Genomic DNA, 21,653 nt, shown 5'->3' with positions numbered 1-21,653 from the left:
TCCATAATTTAGTGTTTTGTTGATGGTTGTCTTCAATTGGGTTGAGACCTGGTGACTGAGACGGCCATGGCATATTGTGAAACATCAGCAAGTTCAGCAGTCTTCATCACTGAAGCTCCTGCCAAACGTGCCCCAACAATCACCAATCGATAAGCTCTTCCCGAGCAGGGTCGCAGTCTCTCTTCGTTGCAGCTCCTCTCTCCCCAGGGGTAGCAGCTCCTCTCTCCCCAGGGTAGCAGCTCCTCTCTCCCCAGGGGTAGCAGCTCCTCTCTCCCCAGGGGTAGCAGCTCCTCTCTCCCCAGGGGTAACAGCTCCTCTCTCCCCAGGGGTATCAGCTCCTCTCTCCCCAGGGGTAACAATTCCTCTCTCCCCAGGGGTAGCAGCTCCTCTCTCCCCAGGGGTAACAGCTCCTCTCTCCCCAGGGGTATCAGCTCCTCTCTCCCCAGGGGTAACACCTCCTCTCTCCCCAGGGGTATCAGCTCCTCTCTCCCCAGGGGTGACAATTCCTCTCTCCCCAGGGGTAGCAGCTCCTCTCTCCCCAGGGGTAGCAGCTCCTCTCTCCCCAGGGGTAACAGCTCCTCTCTCCCCAGGGGTAGCAGCTCCTCTCTCCCCAGGGGTAACAGCTCCTCTCTCCCCAGGGGTAACAGCTCCTCTCTACCCAGGGGTAGCAGCTCCTCTCTCCCCAGGGGTAACAGATCCTCTCTCCCCAGGGGTAACAGCTCCTCTCTCCCCAGGGGTAGCATCTCCTCTCTCCCCAGGGGTATCAGCTCCTCTCTCCCCAGGGGTAACAGCTCCTCTCTCTCCAGGGGTAGAAGTTCGTCTCTACCCTAGGATTTGAAGACATCGGTAGCTTAGCCAATAGCCAGTAGGGGGGTCCGGGAAGGAATTTCAACAGCTAAATCCATTAATACATTTACATTAACATTTTAGTCATTTAGCAGACGCTCTTATCCAGAGCGACTTACAGGAGCAATTAGGGTTAAGTGCCTTGCTCAAGGGCACATTAACGTCATTTAGCAGACGCTCTTAGCCAGAGCGACTCACAAATTGGTGCGTTCACCCTATAGCCAGTGGGATAACCACTTTACAATTTGGGGGGGGGGGGGGGGGGGGGGTTAGAAGGATTACTTTATCCTATCCCAGGTATTCCTTAAAGAGGTGGGGTTTCAAATGTCTCCGGAAGGTGGTGAGTGACTCCGCTGTCCTGGCGTTGTGAGGGAGCTTGTTCCACCATTGGGGTGCCAGAGGAGCGACAGTTTTGACTGGGCTGAGCGGGAACCGTGCTTCCGCAGAAGTAGGGGGGCCAGCAGGCCAGAGGTGGATGAATGCAATGCCCTCGTTTGGGTGTAGGGACTGATCAGAGCCTGAAGGTACGGAGGTACCGTTCCCCTCACAGATCCGTAGGCAAGCACCATGGTCTTGTAGCAGATGCGAGCTTCAACTGGAAGCCAGTGGAGTGTGCGGAGGAGCGGGGTAACGTGAGAGAACTTGGGAAGGTTGAACACCAGACGGGCTGCGGCATTCTGGATGAGTTGTAGGGGTTTAATGGCACAGGCAGGGAGGCCAGCCAACAGCGAGTTGCAGTAGTCCAGACGGGAGATGACAAGTGCCTGGATTAGGACCTGTGCCGCTTCCTGTGTAAGGCAGGGTCGTACTCTCCGAATGTTGTAGAGCATGAACCTGCAGGAGCGGGTCACCGCCTTGATGTTGGCGGAGAACGACAGGGTGTTGTACATCAACAATGTATAGCCAAAAACCACTCAAGAACTTCAAACATAGACTCTGACCTGTCCAATGAGCCAAATTGATTAAAGAATCCAACAGAACCTAAACACTCTCTCTCTATCTCTCTCTCTCTCTCTCTCTCTCTCTCTGTCTCTCTCTCTCTCTCTCTCTCTCTCTCTCTCTCTGCAGTAATTAGAACCCCTATATCAGCTTTTAGTGATAGTCTACTGTGTGTTCTCCCCTCCTCTGTCTCTCTCCATCACTTTCTCTGTGTCGTCTATTGATGTCTCTCATCTTGTCTGGTGTGTCTCTCCATCATATCATATTCTTCTGTTGCTGTCTCTGTGTCTTGGCTGGTGTCTCTCTCCATCATATCCTATTCTTCTGTTGCTGTCTCTGTGTTTTGTCTGGTGTCTCTCTCCATCATATCCTATTCTTCTGTTGCTGTCTCTGTGTCTTGTCTGGTGTCTCTCTCCATCATATCCTATTCTTCTGTTGCTGTCTCTGTGTCTTGTCTGGTGTCTCTCTCCATCATATCCTATTCTTCTGTTGCTGTCTCTGTGTCTTGTCTGGTGTCTCTCTCCATCATTTCATATTCTTCTGTTGCTGTCTCTGTGTCTTGTCTGGTGTCTCTCTCTCTCCATCATATCATATTCTTCTGTTGCTGTCTCTGTGTCTTGTCTGGTGACTCTCCATCATATCCTATTCTTCTGTTGCTGTCTCTGTGTCTTGTCTGGGGTCTCTCTCCATCATATCCTGTTCTTCTGTTGCTGTCCCTGTGTCTTGTCTGGTGTCTCTCTCCATCATATCCTATTCTTCTGTTGCTGTCTCTGTGTCTTGTCTGGTGTCTCTCTCCATCATATCCTATTCTTCTGTTGCTGTCTCTATGTCTTGTCTGGTGTCTCTCTCCATCATATCCTATTCTTCTGTTGCTGTCTCTGTGTCTTGTCTGGTGTCTCTCTCCATCATATCCTATTCTTCTGTTGCTGTCTCTGTGTCTTGTCTGGTGTCTCTCTCCATCATATCCTATTCTTCTGTTGCTGTCTCTATGTCTTGTCTGGTGTCTCTCTCCATCATATCCTATTCTTCTGTTGCTGTCTCTGTGTCTTGTCTGGTGTCTCTCTCCATCATATCCTATTCTGTTGCTGTCTCTGTGTCTTGTCTGGTGTCTCTCCATCATATCCTATTCTTCTGTTGCTGTCTCTGTGTCTTGTCTGGTGTCTCTCTCCATCATATGCTATTCTTCTGTTGCTGTCTCTGTGTCTTGTCTGGTGTCTCTCTCCATCATATCCTATTCTTCTGTTGCTGTCTCTGTGTCTTGTCTGGTGTCTCTCCATCATATCCTATTATTCTGTTGCTGTCTCTGTGTCTTGTCTGGTGTCTCTCTCCATCATATCCTATTCTCCTATTAATGTATCTCATCTTGTCTGGTGTCTCTCTCCATCATATCCTATTCTTCTGTTGCTGTCTCTGTGTCTTGTCTGGTGTCTCTCTCCATCATATCCTATTCTTCTGTTGCTGTCTCTGTGTCTTGTCTGGTGTCTCTCTCCATCATATCCTGTTCTTCTGTTGCTGTCTCTGTGTCTTGTCTGGTGTCTCTCTCCATCATATCCTATTCTTCTGTTGCTGTCTCTGTGTCTTGTCTGGTGTCTCTCTCTCTCCATCATATCATATTATTCTGTTGCTGTCTCTGTGTCTTGTCTGGTGTCTCTCTCCATCATATCCTATTCTCCTATGAATGTCTCTCATCTTGTCTGGTGTCTCTCTCCATCATATCCTATTATACTGTTGCTGTCTCTGTATCTTGTCTGGTGTCTCTCTCCATCATATCCTATTCTTCTATTGATGTCTCTGTGTCTTGTCTGGTGTCTCTCTCCATCATATCATATTCTTCTGTTGCTGTCTCTGTGTCTTGTCTGGTGTCTCTCTCCATCATATCCTATTCTTCTGTTGCTGTCTCTGTGTCTTGTCTGGTGTCTCTCTCCATCATATCATATTCTTCTGTTGCTGTCTCTGTGTCTTGTCTGGTGTCTCTCTCCATCATATCCTATTCTTCTGTTGCTGTCTCTATGTCTTGTCTGGTGTCTCTCTCTCTCCATCATATCATATTCTTCTGTTGCTGTCTCTGTGTCTTGTCTGGTGTCTCTCTCCATCATATCCTATTCTCCTATCAATGTCTCTCATCTTGTCTAGTGTCTCTCTCCATCTCCAGAAATATTGGTGAGGGTTAGGCCTACTCCAATACAACATTGAAAACATGAAAACACGACTACATAACACCATTAAACACAGTTGGAATATAGTTACACTCAAACTGTTTCGATCAAACAGAAAAACAACAAGAAAGCTGGATAAACTCATTTAGATTTCTACATACTGCACTTTGCTTTTGCATAACCCATACAGCTGTTTAAGGTCATACAAAGGCAGAGTGCAGTATCAGCATTTTAGGGGTCATAGGTCAGATCTGTGGTCATGGTTGATATGATTGGACAAAAAACCCAACTTTAAAGCCATTTGTTCTCAGATTCACTGTTTGTGTAGACTGCTCTTTGCCTTTGTAGGGCAGTAGTTCAGGTGGCTTCCCTTGCCCTTAGTCTGCCTCCTGTCCCTCCTATCGCCATGGAGACACCTTCCTGAAAACAATGACTCCATACTTTGCTGAAACCTGTTCTGGCAGTTCATGTCCTTAAAGATGAATGTTGGAATGTTCCAATGTGGTTACCCCAAAAAGATGACAAGATAGATCACACATCCATAACTTGTTTCCTGCTTGTAGCAGGCCACGTTTACAGGAATCCTTTTTTCTAATTTTAGGTCATATGATTTCATGAGAATATTTTTCTGGAGTGAGAGTGTAATTCATGTCAAGGTGTCCTTGGATGAATGTCAACAAGATTTATAACCAGCATTGTTAAATTAACTGTTGTAATAAATACATAAAATATTTGTAAATGTATTGTCACAGACACCGGATAGATGCAGTGAAATGTGTTGTTTTACAGGGTCATAGTAGTACGGCGCCCCCTGGAGCAAATCAGGTGTAAGTGCCTTGCTTTAGGGCACAGACAGATTTTTACCTTGACGGCTCAGGTATTCGAACCAGCAACCTTTCAGTTACTCGCCCCACTAGGTAATCTTACCATACCAGTTCACACCCTAAAAGAAGACACTGTTCAGGTGTTCAAATGTAGTCCATGAAGAGGTATTAGGATTATGTACACAGCTATTCTGCCGTACAATTGCAAACTGCTGCTACACATTTGGTCAAAGATGAGTTCAGACCTAAATCAGGCTTCGTAGTATCTGTTATATCTTGTGACAAAGTGTCCTGGTTCAATTATCTTCAGTTTCAGAGAAAATGGAGGGTCAAATTTGATGTAACTACAAAATCCCAGTAAAAACCAAGGAAACAACAGTAAGTGAGGTTACTGCCATCTGGCTTTGTTCCACCATGTTCTACTGCAGTTACTACGGTTTTCCTTGGTATTCTATCAGGCTCTGAGTTCAGGCCATCCCGACCATGACACTCACCCTCACACACTCCATGAGACAGCCAGTGATCCAGTTATCACCAGAATAAACACGGCACAATCACGCAGAAACATTATGGTTTAACTCGCATTGAAATGCAAATACCCAGATAATGGTAAGAAAGATAGCAAACAAAATATTGAAACGCTTGAAAACATTTATTCAAGCGGTCAACGGACAACAACTCTTAATGCAATCACGGGGAAAACACTTTTGAAAGCAGTTTTGACCTTTGTTAAAAAAGAGGGGGATCCAAGCTTTCCATTGATAACACGTTTATTTCTATACTCCTACAATTGTGCTAATGCATTGTTTTAAAAATGCAGTTACAACTGGAGTATCAAGCATGGTTTAGGAACATTTGCAACAGAGCTCTTAAAGGGGCAACGGCTTCTTAAAACCGGAGTATCAAGCATGGCTTAGGATCATTCACAACAGAGCTCTTAAAGGGGCAACGGCATCTTAAAACCGGAGTGTCAAGCATGGTTTAGGCACATTTGCAACAGGGCTCTTAAAGGGGCAACGGCATCTTAAAACCGGAGTATCAAGCATGGTTTAGGAACATTTGCAACAGAGCTCTTAAAGGGGCAACGGCATCTTAAAACCGGAGTATCAAGCATGGCTTAGGAACATTTGCAACAGAGCTCTTAAAGGGGCAACGGCATCTTAAAAGGGCAATTGAACACTTTGTAATAGAAACCCCCCCAACAACAATTCTGAGTGAATAATAATAATAATAATAACAATAATAATAATAATAATAATAATAATAATAATAATAATAATAATAATAATAATAATAATCAGGAAGTTGTGTCCAATGGGGTAAATGCAGATGGACAAACCCCATGCTTCATTTATAGCCACTATGCTGCATCCGTTGGGCTACAGGGGATCATGCTTATTGCTAATAGAACATCTGATAACATACCATGAATACAGGATATATGGTTCCATATGTTAAAATCATTTAACATCTGATAATAGACCATGCATATAGGCTATATGGTTCAATATGTTAAAATCATTTACCATCTGATAATAGACCATGAATACAGGCTATATGGTTCAATATGTTAAAATCATTTACCATCTGATAATAGACCATGCATATAGGATATATGGTTCAATATGTTAAAATCATTTAACATCTGATAATAGACCATGCATACAGGACATATGGTTCAATATGTTAAAATAATTTACCATCTGATAATAGACCATGAATATAGGATATATGGTTCAATATGTTAAAATCATTTAACATCTGATAATAGACCATGCATACAGGCTATATGGTTCAATATGTTAAAATCATTTAACATCTGATAATAGACCATGCAAACAGGCTATATGGTTCAATATGTTAAAATCATTTACCATCTGATAATAGACCATGCATACAGGCTATATGGTTCAATATGTTAAAATCATTTAACATCTGATAATAGACCATGCATACAGGATATATGGTTCAATATGTTAAAATTATTTAACATCTGATAATAGACCATGCATACAGGATATATGGTTCAATATGTTAAAATCATTTACCATCTGATAATAGACCATGAATACAGGCTATATGGTTCAATATGTTAAAATCATTTAACATCTGATAATAGACCATGCATACAGGATATATGGTTCAATATGTTAAAATCATTTAACATCTGATAATAGACCATGCATACGGGCTATATGGTTCAATATGTTAAAATCATTTACCATCTGATAATAGACCATGAATACAGGCTATTTGGTTCAATATGTTAAAATCATGTAACATCTGATAATAGACCATGCATACAGGATATATGGTTCAATATGTTAAAATCATTTACCATCTGATAATAGACCATGCATACAGGCTATATGGTTCAATATGTTAAAATCATTTAACATCTGATAATAGACCATGAATATAGGATATTGGTTCAATATGTTAAAATCATTTAACATCTGATAATAGACCATGCATACAGGCTATATGGTTCAATATGTTAAAATCATTTAACATCTGATAATAGACCATGCATACAGGCTATATGGTTCAATATGTTAAAATCATTTAACATCTGATAATAGACCATGAATATAGGATATATGGTTCAATATGTTAAAATCATTTAACATCTGATAATGTTAAATCCTCATCTCTCCCAAGTGGACATTCTCAATTTTTCCCCTAACCCATCTGTCTATCTCCTCATTTGAATTCCATGCTGTCACAGTCACTAGCCCATTTAAGCTTAATATCCTTGTCATCTATCGCCCCCCAGGTTCCCTTGGAGAGTTCATCAATGAGCTTGACGCCTTGATAAGTTATTTTCCTGAGGATGGCTCACCCCTCACAGTTTTGGGGGATTTCAACCTCCCTATGTCCACATTTGACTCATTTCTCTCTGCCTCCTTCTTTCCACTCCTCTCCTCTTTTGACCTCACCCTCTCACCGTCCCCCCCTACTCACAAGGCAGGCAATACGCTTGACCTCATCTTTACTAGATGCTGCTCTTCTACTAATCTCACTGCAACTCCCCTCCATGTCTCTGACCACTACTTTGTTTCCTTTTCTCTCTCGCTCTCCTCCCACACTACTCACTCTGCCCCTACACAGATGGTAATGCGCCGCCGCAACCTTCGCTCTCTCTCTCCCACTACTCTCTCCTCTTCCATCCTATCATCTCTTCCCTCTGCTCAATCCTTCTCCCTCCAATCTCCTGATTCTGCCTCCTCAACCCTCCTCTCCTCCCTTTCTGCATCCTTTGACTCTCTGTGTCCCCTATCCTCCCGGCCGGCTCGGTCCTCCCCTCCAGCTCCGTGGCTTGATGACTCATTGCGAGCTCACAGAACAGAGCTCCGGGCAGCGGAGCGGAAATGGAAGAAAACTCAACTCCCTGCCGACCTGGCATCTTTTCACTCCGTCCTCTCTACATTTTCTTCATCTGTTTCTGCTGCTAAGGCCACTTTCTACCACTCTAAATTCCAAGCATCTGCCTCTAACCCTAGGAAGCTCTTTGCCACATTTTCCTCCCTGCTGAATCCTCCCCCCCCCCCCCCTCCTCTCTCTCTGTGGATGACTTCGTCAACCACTTTGAAAAGAAGGTTGACGACATTCGATCCTCGTTTGCTAAGTCTAATGACACTGCTGGTCCTACTCACACTACCCTACCCTATGCTTTGACTTCTTTCTCCCCTCTCTCTCCAGATAAAATCCTGCGACTTGTGACTGCAGGCCGCCCAACAACCTGCCCGCTTGACCCCATCCCCTCCTCTCTTCTCCAGACCATCTCCGGTGACCTTCTCCCCTACCTCACCTCGCTGATCAACTCATCCTTGACCGCTGGCCATGTCCCTTCCATCTTCAAGAGAGCGAGAGTTGCTCCCCTTCTCAAAAAACCAACACTCGATCCCACTGATGTCAACAACTACAGACCAGTATCCCTTCTTTCTTTTCTTTCCAAAACTATTGAGCGTGCCGTCTTTAGCCAACTCTCTTGCTATCTCTCTCAGAATGACCTTCTTGATCCAAACCAGTCAGGTTTCAGGACTGGTCATTCAACTGAGACTGCTCTTCTCTGTGTCACGGAGGCTCTCCGCACTGCTAAAGCTAACTCTCTCTCCTCTGCTCTTGTCCTTCTAGACCTGTCTGCTGCCTTTGATACTGTGAACCATCAGATCCTCCTCTCCACCCTCTCCGAGCTGGGCATCTCCGGCGCGGCTCACTCCTGGATTGCGTCCTACCTGACCGGTCGCTCCTACCAAGTGGCGTGGCGAGAAGCTGTCTCCGCACCACGTGCTCTCACCACTGGTGTCCACCAGGGCTCAGTTCTAGGCCCTCTCCTTTTCTCCCTATACACCAAGTCACTTGGCTCTGTCATATCCTCACATGGCCTCTCCTATCATTGCTACGCTGACGATACACAACTAATCTTCTCCTTTCCCCCTTCTGATAACCAGGTGGCGAATCGCATCTCTGCATGTCTGGCAGACATATCAGTATGGATGACGGATCACCACCTCAAGCTGAACCCTGGCAAGACGGAGCTGCTCTTCCTCCCGGGGAAGGACTGCCCGTTCCATGATCTCGCCATCACGGTTGACAACTCCGCTGTGTCCTCCTCCCAGAGTGCGAAGAGCCTAGGCGTGACCCTGGACAACACCCTGTCGTTCTCCGCCAACATCAAGGCGGTGACCCGCTCCTGCAGGTTCATGCTCTACAACATTCGGAGAGTACGACCCTGCCTTACACAGGAAGCGGCACAGGTCCTAATCCAGGCACTTGTCATCTCCCATCTGGACTACTGCAACTCGCTGTTGGCTGGCCTCCCTGCCTGTGCCATTAAACCCCTACAACTCATCCAGAATGCCGCAGCCCGTCTGGTGTTCAACCTTCCCAAGTTCTCTCACGTCACCCCCCTCCTCCGCACACTCCACTGGCTTCCAGTTGAAGCTTGCATCCGCTACAAGACAATGGTGCTTGCCTATGGAGCAGTGAGGGGAACGGCACCTCTGTACCTTCGGGCTCTGATCAGTCCCTACACCCAAACGAGGGCATTGCGTTCATCCACCTCTGGCCTGCTGGCTCCCCTTCGTCTGCGGAAGCATAGCTCCCGCTCAGCCCAGTCAAAACTGTTCGCTGCTCTGGCACCCCAATGGTGGAACAAGCTCCCTCACGACGCCAGGACAGCGGAGTCACTCACCACCTTCCGGAGACATTTGAAACCCCACCTCTTTAAGGATTACCTGGGATAGGATAAAGTAATCCTTCTACACCCCCCCCCCCAAAAAAAAATAATAATTTAAAATAAAAAAATAAAAACGTTGAAAAATGGTTATCCAACTGGCTATAGGGTGAACGCACCAATTGGTGAGTCATTCTGGATAAGAGCGTCTGCTAAATGACGTAAATGTGCCCTTGAGCAAGGCACTTAACCCTAATTGCTCCTGTAAGTCGCTCTGGATAAGAGCGTCTGCTAAATGACTAAAATGTAAATGTAAATGTAAATCTGATAATAGACCATGCATACAGGCTATATGGTCCAATATGTTAAAATCATTTAACATCTGATAATAGACCATGCATACAGGCTATATGGTTCAATATGTTAAAATCATTTACCATTTGATAATAGACCATGCATATAGGCTATATGGTCCAATATGTTAAAATCATTTAACATCTGATAATAAACCATGCTATAGGCTATATGGTTCAATATGTTAAAATCATTTAACATCTGATATTACCAATATCTTATTGGGCTAATTTTTGGAGGTGGAAATGATATTTTAGATGGTGTCAGTGTGTGTGTGTGTGTCCAGTGTGTGTTTGTGTGTGTATTTGTTCAGTGTGTGTGTGTGTGTCTAGTGTATGTATGTGTGTTCAGTGTCCAGTGTGTGTGTGTGTGTGTGTCCAGTGTGTGTGTGTTTGTGTCCAGTGTGTGTGTGTGTGTCCAGTGTGTGTGTGTGTGTGTGTCCAGTGTGTGTGTGTGTGTGTCCAGTGTGTGTGTGTGTGTCCAGTGTGTGTGTGTGTGTCCAGTGTGTTTGTGTGTGTGTGTGTGTGTGTGTGTGTGTGTATCGAGTGTGTATGTGTGTGTTTCCAGTGTGTGTGTGTGTGTGTGTGTGTGTGTGTGTATCCAGTGTGTGTGTGTGTCCAGTGTGTGTGTGTGTGTCCAGTGTGTGTGTCCAGTGTGTGTGTTTGTTTCCAGTGTTTGTGTGTGTTTGTGTGTCCAGTGTGTGTGTGCGTGTGTGTGTGTGTGTCCAGTGTGTGTCCAGTGTGTGTCCAGTGTGTGTGTGTGTGTGTCAAGTGTGTGTGTGTCCAGTGTGTGTGTGTTCAGTGTGTGTGTGTGTCTAGTGTGTGTATGTGTGTTCAGTGTGTGTGTGTGTGTCCAGTGTGTGTGTGTGTCCAGTGTGTGTGTGTCTGTGTTCAGTGTGTGTGTGTGTGTAGTGTGTGTATGTGTGTTCAGTGTGTGTCCGGTGTATGTGTGAGTGTGTGTTTTCAGCGTGTGTGTGTCCAGTGTGTGGGTGCAGTATGTGTGTCTAGTGTGTGTGTGTGTGTGTGTTCAGTGTGTTTGTGTGTGTGTCCAGTGTGTGTGTGTGTGTGGGTGTTCAGTGTGTGTGTGTTTGTTCAGTGTGTGTGTGTCCAGTGTGTGTGTGTGTCCAGTGTGAGTCTGTCCAGTGTGTGTGTGTCCAGTGTGTGTGTGTTTGTCCTGTGTGTGTGTTTGTGTGTGTGTCCAGTGTGCGTGTGTGTGCATGTGTGTTTGTGTGTGTCCAGTGTGTGTGTCCAGTGTGTGTTCAGTGTGTGTGTGTGTGTGTCTAGTGTGTGTGTGTGTGTCCAGTGTGTGTGTGTGTCCAGTGTGTGTTTGACCAGTGTGTGTGTGTGTGTGTGTGTGTGTGTGTGTGTGTGTTTGTTTGTGTCGTGTGTGTGTGTGTGTTCAGTGTGTGTGTGTGTACAGTGTGTTTGTGTGTCTAGTGTGTGTGTGTGTGTGTGTGTGTGTGTGTGTGTGTGTCCAGTGTGTGTGTTTGTCCAGTGTGTGTGTGTGTGTGTGTGTTTGTGTGTGTGTGTGTGTTTGTGTGTGTCCACTGTGTGTGTGTGTTCAGTGTGTGTGTGTGTGTCCAGTGTGTGTGTGTGTGTCCAGTGTGTGTGTTTGTTCAGTTTGTGTGTGTGTGTGTGTGTGTGTGTGTGTGTGTGTGTGTGTGTTTGTGTGTGTGTGTGTGTGTGTGTGTTTGTTTGTGTGTGTCCACTGTGTGTGTGTGTTCAGTCTGTGTGTGTGTGTCCAGTGTGTGTGTGTGTGTGTCAGTGTTACCATGGTTATTATTTACAGGGACACTGAGGAGTCAACATGAACCCTAAACCCTGGATAGAGGGGCTCAGTGAATGTGGAGTGGAATGTGTTCAGGTGGGTCAGTGTGTCAGAGGAGACTCTGTAGAAGGACAGAGTGCCGGCTGGCCAGTCCAGATACACTCCTACTCTGTGGGAGCTGGAGGAGGGGACGTCTATGGTAGTGGACTTATTTTTGTGCCAGGCTCTGTAACTGTTGTCAGAGCAGTCCACACTCCAGGACTTGTCATTGTATCCAAGCCAACAGTCATTACCCCCTCCTCTCCTGCTGATTCCTTTATATGTCACTCCTATAACAGCCACACTCCCACTCCACTCTACCTCCCAGTAACAACGCCCAGTCAGACCCTCTCTACACAGCACCTGTCCACATAATTCAAATCTCTCTGGGTGATCAGGATACGGCTGCTCCTCTCTCCTACATGTCACCTTTCTGTTCTCCTCAGACAGAGAGAGGAGTCTGTTTACTGTGTTTAGTTCCAGTGTGAGATCACAGACATCTGATGGATGAAACCAGACACAATATTAGAAATCATCATCATTCACATTAGAATGTTAACTCACTTTTCACTAATTCATTTAATGTAGATGTTTCTAGGTATCAAAAGGAGAAGTTAAGGTAACTTGAAACTTGTTGAATGATCATATGTTATACTGTATGGTAATATAAAACACACTTATTCCCATTAATTACACACACACACACACACTTACACTGAACACACACACACACACACACACACACACACACATTGTCAAAGCAACTCTTTGTAAACTTTGGTGTCCCTGATTTGTGCTTCTGTAGAACTACAGCTGTTATTCAATATGACCAAGTAAGTAATGATGGTGTTCTTTGACTTTGACTTCACTTGAATTAAGACTTATTCTTAGTCATATTCTTCACAGCAGTCAACACTCACATTTTCTAAGTCCAGGATTCATTGTGTTCTCTCCACCATGTTCCACACTGTAGCGGTAAGCAGAAGAACAGACAGTCATTGAGGGATACACCTGAACTCACACACACACACACACACACACACACACACACACACACACACACACACACACACACACACACACACACACACACACACACACACACACACACACACACACACACACACACACACACACACACACACACACACACACACACACACACACACACACACACACACACACACACACACACACACACACACACACACATTCAGCATATAACTTTGTACAAGCGGTGGTAAGAATGTTTGTCTGTGTGTGTGTCCAGTGTGTGTGTGTGTCCAGTGTGTGTGTGTCTGTGTGTGTGTGTGTGTGTGTCCAGTGTGCGTGTGTGTTTGTCCAGTGTGTGTGTGTGTGTGTGTCCAGTGTGTGTGTTGTGTGTGTGTGTCCTGTTTGTGTGTGTGTGTGTCCAGTGTGTGTGTGTGTCCAATGTGTGTGTGTGTGTCCAGTGTGTGTGTGTGTCCAGTGTGTGTGTCCAGTGTGTGTCCAGTGTGTGTTTGTGTGTGTTTGTCAAGTGAATGTGTGTGTCCAATATGTGTGTGTGTGTGTGTGTCCGTGTGTCCAGTGTATATGTGGGTGTGGGTGTCCAGTGTGTGCGTGTGTGGGTCCAGTGTGTGTGTTACCAGTGTGTGTGTGTGTCCAGTGTCCAGTGTGTGTGTCCAGTGTTTGTGTGTTTGTGTGTGTTTTTCAAGTGAATGTGTGTGTCCAGTGTGTGTGTGTGTTTGTGTGTGTTTTTCAAGTGAATGTGTTTGTGTGTGAGTGTGTGTGTGTGTGTCCATTGTGAGTGAGTGTGTGTGTGTGTGATTGTGTGTCCAGTGTGTTTGTGTGTGTCCAGTGTGAGTGAGTGTGTGTGTGTGTGTGTGTGTCCAGTGTGTTAGTGTGTGTGTCCAGTGTGTGTGTGCTTGTCCAGTGTGTGTGTTTGTCCAGTGTGTGTGTTTGTGTGAGTGTGTCCTGTATGTGTATGTGTGTCCAGTGTGTGTGTGTCCAGTGTGTGTGTGTGTGTGTCCAGTGTGTGTGTGTGTGTCCTCTTTGTGTGTGACCAGTGTGTATGTGTGTGTGTGTCCAGTGTGTGTGTGTGTGTCCTGTTTGTGTGTGTCCAGTGTATGTGTGTGTCCAGTGTCCAGTGTGTGTGTCCAGTGTGTGTGTGTGTTTGTGTGTGTTTTTCAAGTGAATGTGTGTGTCCAGTGTGAGTGTGTGTGTGTCAAGTGTGTGTGTGTATGTCCAATCTGTGTGTGTGTCCAGTGTGTTTGTGTCCAGTGTGTGTGTGTCCAGTGTGTGTGTGTGTGTGTGTGTGTGTGTGTGTGTGTGTGTGTGTGTGTGTGTGTGTCCAGTGTGTGTGTGGGTGTGTGTCCAGTGTGTATGTGTGGGTGTGTGTCCAGTGTGTCTCCAGTGTCTGTGTGTGTGTGTGTGTGTGTTTGTGTGTGTGTTCAGTGTGTGTGTGTGTGTGTGTGTGTGTCCAGTATGTGTGTGTGTCCAGTGTGTGTCCAATGTGTGTGTGTGTCCTGTGTGTGTGCGTTTCCAGTGTGTGTGTGTGTCCAGTGTGTATGTGTGTCCAGTGTGTGTGTTGTGTGTGTGTGTCCTGTTTGTTTGTGTGTGTCCAGTGTGTGTGTGTGTCCAGTGTGTGTTTGTGTGCCCTCTTTGTGTGTGCCCAGTGTGTATGTGTGTGTGTGTGTGTCCAGTGTGTGTGTCCAGTGTGTGTCCAGTGTGTGTTTGTGTGTGTTTGTCAAGTGAATGTGTGTGTCCAATCTGTGTGTGTGTGTGTGTGTGTGTGTGTGTCCAGTGTATGTGTGGGTGTGTGTGTCCAGTGTGTGCGTGTGTGGGTCCAGTGTGTGTGTGTCCAGTGTGTGTGTGTGTTTCCAGTGTCCAGTGTGTGTGTCCAGTGTTTGTGTGTTTGTGTGTGTTTTTCAAGTGAATGTGTGTGTCCAGTGTGTGTGTCCAGTGTGTGTGTGTGTTTGTGTGTGTTTTTCAAGTGAATGTGTGTGTGTGTGTGTGAGTGTGTGTGTGTCCAGTGTGAGTGAGTGTGTGTGTGTGTGTGTGTGTCCAGTGTGTTTGTTTGTGTCCAGTGTGAGTGAGTGTGTGTGTGTGTGTGTGTGTGTGTGTGTGTGTGTGTGTGTGTGTGTGTCCAGTGTGTTTGTGTGTGTGTCCAGTGTGTGTGTGTTTGTCCAGTATGTGTGTGTGTGTGTGTGTGTGTGTCCTGTTTGTGTATGTGTGTCCAGTGTGTGTGTGACCAGTGTGTATGTGTGTGTGTGTGTCCAGTGTGTGTGTGTGTGTCCTGTGTGTGTGTCCAGTGTGTGTGTGTGTCCAGTGTCCAGTGTGTGTGTCCAGTGTGTGTGTGTGTTTGTGTGTGTTTTTCAAGTGAATGTGTGTGTCCATTGTGTGTGTGTGTCCAATGTGAGTGTGTGTGTGTCAAGTGTGTGTGTGTATGTCCAATCTGTGTGTGTGTCCAGTGTGTGTGTGTCCAGTGTTTGTGTGTCCAGTGTGTGTGTGTGTGTGTGTGTGTGTGTGTGTGTCCAGTGTGTGTGTGGGTGTGTGTCCAGTGTGTATGTGTGGGTGGGTGTCCAGTGTGTCTCCAGTGTCTGTGTGTGTGTGTGTGTGTGTGTTTGTGTGTGTTCAGTGTGTGTGTGTGTGTGTGTGTGTGTCCAGGGTGTGTGTGTGTGTGTGTGTGTGTGTGTGTGTGTGTGTGTGTATGTGTGTGTGTGTGTCCAGTATATGTGTGTGTGTCCAGTGTGTGTCCAATGTGTGTGTGTGTCCTGTGTGTGTGTGTGTCCAGTGTGTATGTGTGTCCAGTGTGTGTGTGTGTGTGTGTGTCCAGTGTGTGTGTGCGTCCAGTGTGAGTGAGTGTGTGTGTGTGTGTGTCCAGTGTGTTTGTGTGTGTGTCCAGCGTGTGTGTGTTTGTCCAGTGTGTGTGTGTTTGTCCAGTGTGTGTGTGTGTGTGTGTGGGGGGGGGTGTGTGTGTCCAGTGTGTGTGTGTGTCCAGTGTGTGTCCAATGTGTGTGTGTGTCCTGTGTGTGTGTGTGTCCAGTGTATGTCCAATGTGTGTGTGTGTGTGTGTGTCCAGTGTGTGTACTGATACACTTGCATACACACACACACACTGGACACACACACACACACACACACACACACACACACACACACAGAGAACACACACACACACATAAAGTCTTTATATAACTTAGTCCAAGTGGTGGTCAGAATGTTTGTCTTAACTAGCCTGATAACTCCAACATGTCTGATATGAACATTGACATAAACCCTCTACATACTTGAGTTTCTCCAGTCTGCAGTGTGGATCCTCCAGTCCAGCAGAGAGCAGTCTGACTCCTGAGTCTCCTGGGTGATTGTAGCTCAGGTCCAGCTCTCTCAGGTGTGAGGGGTTTGACTTCAGAGCTGAGACCAGAGAAGCACAGCCTTCCTCTGTGACTAGACAGCCTGACAGCCTGCAAAGAGTCAAATCATATTAAAACCACACTGCTATTCTTTGGTGGTGAAAATAGTGGCAGTATATATATATATATTTATATATATTTTCAAAACATTCAGCTATATCAGTGTCCTGAAACCTGACATAATTATTCATAAATGAATGTATCATTATTAGAATTGTATTATATTGCTTGTAGATAGAAACATGTATAGTACAAATATTTGAGTAGACTGACCGGAGCAGTTTAAAAAGCAGTATCAGTCAAAAGACAGACAGTGAGGTATCAGATTTAGATTGTATTGAGTATACAGTCCACACCATATCTAGTTTGACAGTGAAGCTAACATTTTAAATGTGGCTCTATTCTCCAGCATTTTGGATTTGAGATCAAATGTTTCATATGAGGTGACAGTATGTCACGCCCTGACTCTGGGGACTCTTAAATGTTGAGCCAGGGTGTGTAGTTTCTATGTTGTGTTTTCTATGTTTAGTTTCTAGATCGTTTAGATCTATGTTGGCCAGGGTGGTTCCCAATCAGAGGCAGCTGTAGCTCGTTGTCTCTGATTGGGGACCATACTTAGGCAGCCGTTTGGCACCTGTTAGTTGTGGGACCTTGTTCCGTGTGTTATTTGTCTGGATTGTCTGTTGTCTGTGTCTGACGTCACGTTTCGTTTGTTGTTTTGGTTGTGCGTTTATTCGCTGCGCCTTGGTCCTTCTCGTTCATGAACGATCGTGACACAGTATATAATGTCACCTTTTATTTGAGGGTATTTTCATACATATCTGTTTCACCGTTTAGAAATGAAAGCACTTTATGTATCTAGTCCCCCATTTGAAGAAGTCATAAGTATTCTGACCAATTCACTAATAGTGTATTAAAGTAGTCAAAAGTTGAGTATTTGGTCCCAAACTAGTTGGTTGCATTTGCAGTTTGTTTTGGTTGTGTTTTGGGTTATGTTTTGTCCAACAGTAACTGAATGGTGGATGATGACTGGAGTAATTTTCTGTCTAAGTGAGTAGATAACAGGTTTCTAAACATTACTAAATGAATCCTGATGATGCCATGATTAAGAATAATCATGAATGAATCATGAATAATAATGAGTGAGAAAGTTACAGAGGCTACAACAAAACATGCTAACCTCTCACCATTACCAATAACAGAGGGGGTATGATCCTTGATCCTCTGTAACTTTCTCATTCATCATCATTCACGATTCATTCATGATTATTCATAATCATGGTAGCATCCACATGAATGTAGAAGTGTTCAGAAACATCTTCTATTCTTACTGACAATACAAGTGAAGTGACTCCAAAATGACAGGACATTATTCACCATTCAGTTTCTATTGGGAAAAACATCATCCAAAACACAACCAAGACAAACTGCAAATGTATTCAACAAGTTTGTAGAATCACAAGCTTGATGTAATCACTGCAGGTAAGGAATATGGGACCAAATACTAAACTTATGACTACTTCAATACAATATATGTGAATATGTCCAAATTATTACGACTTTTACAAATGGGAGAACTAGATATGTAAAGTGCTTTCATTTCTAAACGGTAAAATATATATATATGAATACCTTTAAATAAAAGATGACATTCTGTACTGTTGCCTAAAATGAAACATTCTATCTCAAATTTAAAACTGTAAGCTTCACTGTCCAAACACATATGGTGTGGACTATGTGTGCCTGGTAAACACATGTGGATCTGGTGAACAGTTATCACTTGTTGACCAACAACAGGAATACTGACCTCAGAGTCTCCAGTTTACAGTGGGGATCCTCCAGTCCAGCAGAGAGCAGCTTCACTCCTGAATCCTTCAGGTCATTGTTACTCAGGTCCAGCTCTCTCAGGTGTGAGGGGTTTGACTTCAGAGCTGAGACCAGAGAAGCACAGCCTTTCTCTGTGACTCCACAGCCTGACAGCCTGCAAAGAGATCATCATGATTTCAAAAACACACAGTTAATTTAAAACCAGTAGTGTAGAAGGACAATGGCAGATGCATTTGGTTTATTCTCTTAAACAACATATAGATTAATCTTCCGTCTCCTAGAATTGCATGGTCATATTGTTATACTAATGTGAACACCAATGCACTGATTCAGTAAGTTTTTCAATGTAATATTATACATTATATACATATTATAATACATATATTTCTCTAAACTGAATATTTCTTCCTGATGATTAGTACTTAAATGTCATTTTATGTACTCACAGAGCAGCTCTGGAGGCTTTGACCACTGGCAGCAGCCTCAGAAGACCTTCCTCTGATCTGGAGTATTTCTTCAGGTCAAACACATCCAGCTCCTTTTCTGAAGTCAGCAACACAAAGACCAGAGCTGACCACTGTGCAGGTGACAGTTCTTCTTCTGAGAGACTTCCTGAGCTCAGGTAGCTTTGGATCTCCTCCAGTAGAGAATGGTCATTCAGTTCATTCAGACAGTGGAACAGATTGATGCACCTCTCTGGAGAGGGATTCTCCCTGATCTTCTCCTTGATGTACTTGACTGTTTCTTCATGGCTCTGTGAGCTGCTTCTTGTCTTTGTCAGTAGACCTCGTAAGTGCTTCTGATTGGACTCCAGTGAGAGGCCCAGAAGGAAGCGGAGGAACAGGTCCAGGTTTCCCGTCTCACTTTGTAAGGCTTTATCCACAGCACTCTTGTAGACAGTAACTTCAGTAACTTGAGATTCGGCCATTAGATTCTCATTGTTGTTGAAGAATGAGAGGAACACATATACAGCAGCCAGAAACTCCTGAATGCTCAGATGCACGAAGCAGTACACCTTGACCTGGTACAGCCCACATTCCTCTTTAAAGAGCTGTGTGCACAATCCTGAGTACACTGAGGCTTCATTGACATCAATGCCAGCCTCTTTCAGGTCTTCTTCATAGAAAATCAGATTGCCATTCACAAGCTGTTGAAAAGCCAGTTTTCCCAGTGACAGAATGCTCTCTTTATTCCAGTGTGGACCTGTCTCTTCTTTCCCAAGATACTTTTCATTCTTCTGTTTGGTATGAAACTCCACAAGGTGTGAGTACATCTCAGTCAGAGTCTTGGGCATCTCTTCTCTCTTATATTTCAGCATGTGTTCAAGGACGATTGCAGAAATCCAACAGAAGACTGGAATGTGGCACATGATGTGGAGGCTCCTTGATGTCTTTATGTGTGAGATGATTCTGTTGGCCAGGTCCTCATCACTGAATCTCTTCCTGAAGTACTCCTCCTTCTGTGGGTCATTGAACCCTCGTACCTCTGTCACCTGGTCAACACACCTGAAAGGGATCTTATTGGCTGCTGCAGGTCGGGTTGTTATCCAGAGGAGAGCAGAGGGAAGCAGATTTCCCTTGATGAGATTTGTCAGCAGAACATCCACTGAGGTTGACTCTGTGACGTCACAACATATCTTGTTCTTCTTGAAGTCTAGGGGCAGTCGGCACTCATCCAGACCATCAAAGATGAACAGAATTTTGTACTTTTCGTAGTTGGAGATTCTTGATTCTTTGGTTTCGATTGAGAAGTGTTTGAGAAGTTCAATGAAAGTGTGTGTTTCCATTTCCATCAAATTCAACTCCCGAAAAGGGAATGAAAATACAAATTGGACATCCTGATTTGCTTTTCCTTCAGCCCAGTCCAGAATGAACTTCTGCACAGAGACTGTTTTTCCAATGCCAGCGACTCCCTTTGTCAGCACAGTTCTGATAAGTTTGTCTTGTCCAGTTAAGGGTTTGAAGATGTCGTTACATTTGATTGCAGTCTCTGGTCTTGCTTGTTTCCTGGTTGTTGTCTCAATCTGTCTCAGCTCATGTTCATTATTGACCTCTCCTGTTCCACCCTCTGTGATGTAGAGCTCTGTGTAGATCTTATTGAGAAGTGTTGGGTTTCCTTGTTTAGCAATCCCCTCAAATACACATTGAAACTTCTTCTTTAGATTAGATTTGAGTTCACGTTGAAGAATCACAGCACGCTCATCTGAATGAAGAAATAACACAGAGGATATTAATATTATGTCTGTTTTAATGGCTACACTATTGTAAGAATGTTTTATAAAGTTTAAATTATAATCATTTTTTCGCTTAACTGACTGTATAAATGTGTAAATGTTTTCATAATGCATTACAGACTGGTGTGACTGATTTATATAATCTCTCTCTCTCTCTCTCTCTCTCTCTCTCTCTCTCTCTCTCTCTCTCTCTCTCTCTCTCTCTCTCTCTCTCTCTCTCTCTCTCTCTCTCTCTCTCTCTCTCTCTCTCTCTCTCTCTCTCTCTCTCTCTCTCTCTCTCTCTCTCTCTCTCTCTCTCTCTCTCTCTCTCTCTCTCTCTCTCTCTCTCTCTCTCTCTCTCTCTCTCTCTCTCTCTCTCTCTCTTAATATGTTGCCCCTGCTGCTACTTGATGAGGTCACTAGGGGTTGATGGCATTAATAATGTTGTCTCTCTCTCTCTCTTTCTCTCTCTCTCTCCTCTCTCTCTCCTCTTCTCTCTGTCTAAATTAATCAACACAACACATCCCTGCTGCTACTTGATGAGGTCACTAGGTGTTGTGTTAAGGCTGCTACAATATCATTGAGTTACACAGCTACTTTAGCTGAACTTTAGCTACAGCTTTTAAATGTTCTAAAACAGCATTCAACATGAGGCAGACAGCTCTTACTTTTCTCCAGTGTGTCAGCAAGCTCCTTCTGGTTCATTTTCCTCAGGACGTGCAATGTGATCTTCAGAGCCCCCTCTCTGGCACTGCTCTCCTGCTTCTCATCTTCAGCATCCACCACTTCCTTATCCTGTTTCTGACTCTCAAAGCCTTCTGGGAGTTCTGGACTAAGAATCCTCTTGAACATCTTCAGCTCGTTCTTCACAAATGTCATGATATTCTCTTCAAGCAACTGAAATAAATCAAGTAAATAAGTTAAGCAAGAGACTAAATGCTTTCTCATTAACACATGAATGAATGATTGACAGATCAACTTTACTTGAGGTAAACAAAAAACAAATGTACATAACAGGACCACATACACTGAATATGGAGGCCAGGTCTGTTTGATGACTCTGGGAAGACTGACCACTGAGAATCTCTGACTCTGATCTCTCCTGTTGGTTTATGTGGA

At 44.6% G+C, this 21,653-nt stretch overlaps 3 protein-coding genes across 3 annotated transcripts in view; all 3 read right to left on the bottom strand.

Moving 5' to 3' along the window:
- Positions 1–21,653, bottom strand: part of LOC311140758 (NACHT, LRR and PYD domains-containing protein 3-like) — a gene marked incomplete at its 5' end in the record, with an annotated part of 241,072 nt that overhangs the window by 128,572 nt on the left and 90,847 nt on the right. The window lies entirely within an intron of this gene.
- LOC311099004 (stonustoxin subunit beta-like) lies at positions 12,000–12,599 on the bottom strand (the record flags this gene model as incomplete). The annotated part of the gene is made up of 1 exon (XM_084139601.1): positions 12,000–12,599. A coding segment is annotated over one exon (519 nt), but the record flags the coding sequence as incomplete, so codon positions are not given.
- On the bottom strand, positions 18,272–21,636 carry LOC311098996 (NLR family CARD domain-containing protein 3-like; the record flags this gene model as incomplete). Its single annotated transcript, XM_084139587.1, has 4 exons — positions 21,562–21,636; positions 21,203–21,431; positions 18,769–20,524; positions 18,272–18,476 (listed from the first exon to the last, which is right to left on the bottom strand). Exons 2-4 carry the CDS (start codon positions 21,411–21,413, stop codon positions 18,272–18,274), a joined length of 2,172 nt encoding a protein of 723 aa, XP_083995713.1. The 5' UTR covers positions 21,414–21,431; positions 21,562–21,636.

The sequence above is a fragment of the Coregonus lavaretus genome, assembly GCF_964263955.1.
Source record: "Coregonus lavaretus genome assembly, chromosome: 2".
NCBI classification, from domain to species: Eukaryota; Metazoa; Chordata; class Actinopteri; order Salmoniformes; family Salmonidae; genus Coregonus; species Coregonus lavaretus.
The sequence above is the reverse complement of the archived record's forward strand: the minus strand, read 5'-3'. Positions and strand labels throughout refer to the sequence as shown.